General features: G+C 55.6%; 1 protein-coding gene across 1 annotated transcript; it reads right to left on the bottom strand.

Annotated features, from left to right (window-relative positions):
• Nucleotides 1-2829: 2829 nt before the first annotated feature.
• Nucleotides 2830-4470, bottom strand: LOC125062628 (the record flags this gene model as incomplete). Its single annotated transcript, XM_047668669.1, has 1 exon — nt 2830-4470. A coding segment is annotated over exon 1 (1641 nt), but the record flags the coding sequence as incomplete, so codon positions are not given.
• Between the last annotated feature and the right edge of the window lie 271 nt (nt 4471-4741).

The raw sequence follows: 4741 nt of genomic DNA, 5'->3' as shown, positions 1-4741 counted from the left end.
AGGGCTTTCGCTCTGACGATACCGGCGAATAACTTTCGGCACGATTCACGCGGCCCGCCAATGTTGGGCATGATGCGACTCAGCGCCATGGCTGTCGCTTCCAGTTTCGGCGTCAATTCTATGAAATGATTCTTGAACGACCATTTGGGGTCAAGCAATAGGCCCAGGTATTTAAGCCGCATTCCTATATCAATCGGGACCCCTCCAACGACGATTTGGGCGTCCGGGGGGCGAGATCTCCGGGGGCCGTAGAAGGCAATGGCCTCTGATTTTTTAAGGGCGACACGCAAGCCCAAACTACGAATGCGACCCACTATCTGCGCAACGCCTGCTGTCGCTCTGAGGGAAGCCTCCCTAAAAGAGTCGCCGGAAGCCACGACGAGTGTGTCGTCCGCGTAGCATAAAACTTGCACACCACGAATCAGCACCCCCCTCAAGACCCTGTCATATCCGATGTTCCACAACAGTGGCCCTAACACCGACCCCTGTGGAACACCGCATCGCACCTGATGTCTCCTCCAGCCATCCCTACCGGGATATATGATTTTCCTTCCTTGCAGGTACTCGGCGACCAGTGTCCTCAAATAAATGGGCACCCCATGGTATCGGAGACCATTAGTGATCGCCTCCCAAGGTATGGTATTGAACGCGTTGGCGATGTCGAGCGACACCGCGATCGCAACGCCACCTTTTAATGTTATTTCTTCCGTGATTTCTCGGAGGCGGGCAATGGCGTCCATGGTGGACCTTCTCGACCGGAAGCCAAATTGACAGTCCGACAGATCGGGTCCAACCGATGTCAGGTGGCGCCCTATGCGCACGGAAATTATGCGCTCGAAAATTTTGCCCGCCTCGTTCAAGAGTACGATCGGCCTGTAGCCTGAGGGCGAGTCGGCCGGTTTGTCGATTTTCCTTAAGAGGACCAAGCGTCCATCTTTCCATATTTGTGGAAAGGACCCTCTTTTTATACAGTCAGTCAAAAGAGATCGGAACCTTTCCAGAAGCCCGTGGCGGAGGGAGAGAGCCAAGACCTTTCCGTGTACCCCGTCCGGGCCTGGCGCCGTCTTTTTGAGCGCAGCTCGTTCCGCCGCAGCAACCAGCTCCTCCTCTGTAACCTCCGACGCTTCGTCGTCCTCCTCCTCTATGTCTCTGTTAGCATAGGGTCTCATTGTGTCCGACATTGCCGATGCCGGTGGGAAAAGCGTTTCTACGACCTTAGCCAGGAGAGACGGCTCCATTCCCTCGGTGATTGGCGGGGTCCATGGACGCATTTTTGCCATAACCGTCTTATACGGCCGGCCCCAGGGGTCGAGGTCCAGAATGGACAGGAATTCCTCCCAAGCCCGCTCTTTGGCCTCACTGATCTCCTTCTTCAGTGTCCTCTTCGCTTGCTGCAAGTCCGCACGAAGCCTCGCTTCTTCGTCGCCACCGAGAATGGCTCCACTTCTCCTTCTGTACCTTCGCAGGCGTCTTCGCGCCTCAGTGCATGCCTTGCGGAGTCTGCTCAGACCTGCGCTCCACCAATAAACATACTTTCGAACAGTAGGACGCTGAGATCTAGGCATCGAGGCATCCGATATCTCTTTCCAAGCCCCTTCCAGCGAGATCACTTTCTCGTCAATACTCCGAGCTCCAGCGGCAGGACACCAGGAGCTCACCACAGTTGCTACCACCAAGTCTTCTCTGTTTAAAGCTTTTAAAGCCCATCTAGGGCCTATCTCACGCGGAGCTCCCTCCCGGACGGGAGGCACCGACGACGAGGGGGGGTGAACGCTGAAACGTATATATCGATGGTCGGAGAGCGTTTCCACCCCCGTCTCCACTCTCCAATCCCGTACACGACACGCAAGGGCGGGGGTGGCAAAGGTCACATCCACCACTGAAGCTCCCGATTCTCTGCAACACGTCCATTCCGAGCCGACATTCAGTACGACGAGGTTGCAGGATGCCAACCATTCTACTAGCACGTCCCCGCGGCAATTTCTAACTGGGGAACCCCACGCCGCAGACTTCGCGTTCAGGTCTCCGGCAACCAAGACCCCGCCAGGCGCGCCTTGCCTTACAATACTATCGATGCTAGCCAGGAAGGACTCGAATTCACTGATTGGTTTATTTGGAGAGAAATAAACCGCTACAACTTTCTGCTGGCCCAAGTTGGCTGCTACCCAGCCGTCTCCTTTCGAAACGTTCCTGAGGTGGCACTCTGAATTGCTGGCAGCAACGATAGAGACCAGACCACAGCGATCCGAGACCCAATTTGGGCGATCAGGTGCTGCGTACGGTTCGCTAATGACGCCTACGTCTATGGACCACTCCGCCACGCTCTGAACCAGCAAATTCTGAGCGGCGGCGCAGTGGTTAATGTTCGCCTGTAGGAAATTAAAGACCATATCAGTTGACTACAGCCCCGTCCGTCTCCATACTGTTATCCCCGCTCGGGTTGGGATGGGGTGCCTTCGATGAGGGCACTCTCCTAGGCATCCTCTTTTTGGGGGCCGAGCATGAGAGACCTCCCAAACGATGATCGGCCTTCCTACCGGATGCCACACAAATAGTGCACTGGACCTTTCCCGTGCATTCTGCCGCTTTATGGCCGGCTATTCCGCATCTGTAGCACTGTAGGCTGCGGTCTTCCGCCGTGCATCGGACCGCTACGTGTCCCTTCTCCAGGCACCTGTAGCAGCGTAGCTCTCTGGGCATATGGACGGCAACACGCGCCGCCACCCATCCGACGAGCAACCTTCCTTCGGTCAGCTTCTTTGCAGCTGTGATCGGGCACGTCACCCACGCCGCGGAGAGCCCACTTCTGTCCGGGCGGACTCCACTCACCCGAATTTGATCTGTGGGGCACTCTCCTTTTGCCGATACCGCAAGACGGATTTCCTCGGCTGTGACTGAGTCATCTAGTCCGGATATGCGGACGCTCGTAACTTTTTGAGGTCTAGCCACTTTTACGCTTTCTGCGGGCAGTACCTCCTTTAATTTGTCCGCGAGAGAGTTTGCGACGCCGTCCTTCCCAGTACCGGGAATTAGTAGTATGGCGGCCCCGGTCACTCCACGGCGGAACTTGACCGCCTCTAAGCCGAGGCCGTTGAGGTCGATCTTCTGCCTCGCTTCCTTTATAATGTCGGCGTAGGTGAGCCCCTTCTGCTCGGCCTCTTTTGCTAATGTTATGCTCACGGCTGCAGAACGTGTCACCCGGAGCTTTGGTGAAGCCTTCTTCTTCGGGCTAGTCTTCGAACTAGCGCGTGCCTGGCGCACTCTCGGCGAAGTCGGCAGGTTATTGACATCCTTACCTCGTTTGCCAACTACAACCCATGCGCTCTCGCCATCTCGGCTCTTAACGCCTAGGTTTGTAGGGAGCGCAACGGTGGCGGACGTAGAGGGCACTTCTGGTATGGGCACACTCTTACTGCTCTCGCCAGATGCTTTGGCTTTCTTCTTCTTCCTATTTTTCTTCATTTCTGAGGCCTGTCGGGCAGTAGCTGGGATTGAAGCAACTGCTTCGACTCTGCCTTTTGTGGCTATATCTGCCGCGAGCGGGGGACGGACTCGTTGCGCGGGATTGAGCCTTGGCTCCAGGTCCTCAAGGCGTGCATTGAGCCTTTCCCCGAGATTTCGGTAGATACGGGCTTCCATCTCTTCGAGGCCCGGCATCTGCGTCTCCATTCGCTTCTTGAGCTCCTCTATTTCACGATGGAGGCGCTCATTGTCCGCGCGTAGTGCACGCGTCTCTTCTGAAATCGTTTTCTGTGCGAGCGCAGCTGCATCCTTTCTTATGTCAAGTACAGCTTGTTTGAGGGCTTGAACGAAGCCGCCTTTTAGGTTGCTCGATTTAGTGGCAACTTTTGTTACCACTTCGAGACTGGCCTCCATCCGTTTTAAGACGGTGGCTGTCGTGTCCGATCTGTCTCCTCCATAGAGGGTACACTCTTCATTCTCCGATAGCGACAATGTCGATCGGGTCTTGCGAGCCTGCGCAACTGAGTCCAGAATCTCGGCCTCAGCGCGTGTTCTCTTCTCTTCTCGCTGCGCCTTACGGTAGGCTTCTTCAGCAGCGAGGCCGACGTATTCTCCCGTTGTGGGTGGCTTGACTCGTCCTTTCTTTTTCCGGTCCTTGGAGCCGGGAGTGTCTGTGGAACTACCCTCACTCTCTTCTCTACCTCTCTTGGGAGCTGATCTGCAGCTCCAGAAACGGCCAAATGACTCCCGGTCCAGTGACCCGACTCGGCTCGCCGATGGCGTGGACGACACACTAACCATCGACTCGACATCCGGCTCAGATATCCGCGCGGTTGCGCTTTCCTCAATTGCTGTAGATGTGTCTGGGATCGGCAGTCGATCCAGAACAACTCGCAGCTTTCTCGTCTTCTCTATACTTTCCTGCTTTTCCTCTTTACTCCACCTCTTCTCCGTAACATCTCCATCTCCTTCTACTTCTAAGTTGGTTTTGTTTTGATTATTTTCCATATTTGGTTTAGGTACATGGGGGATATAAAACGTCCACCCGGGCGGAGGCCCCTGCACCCGAGTAACCCTAATACTGCTTGGAGGTCGGGAATTATCCAAGGGTTGGCCGCTAGAAGCTCGACTTTACTGATCGAACGACCCGCTTACCCTTCGGAAGAGCGGGGGTGCAGCGTCACGCGAGGCCTCAAAGGGCGCCACAACGCGTGCACATTCAGGGTTTTTTATTGTGGTTTTCCTTCCACTCGGACCGGCCGGTTAAGGCAAGCCCACT

This window comes from Pieris napi, chromosome Z (assembly GCF_905475465.1).
Source record: "Pieris napi chromosome Z, ilPieNapi1.2, whole genome shotgun sequence".
Classification (NCBI taxonomy): Eukaryota; Metazoa; Arthropoda; class Insecta; order Lepidoptera; family Pieridae; genus Pieris; species Pieris napi.
The sequence above is the reverse complement of the archived record's forward strand: the minus strand, read 5'-3'. Positions and strand labels throughout refer to the sequence as shown.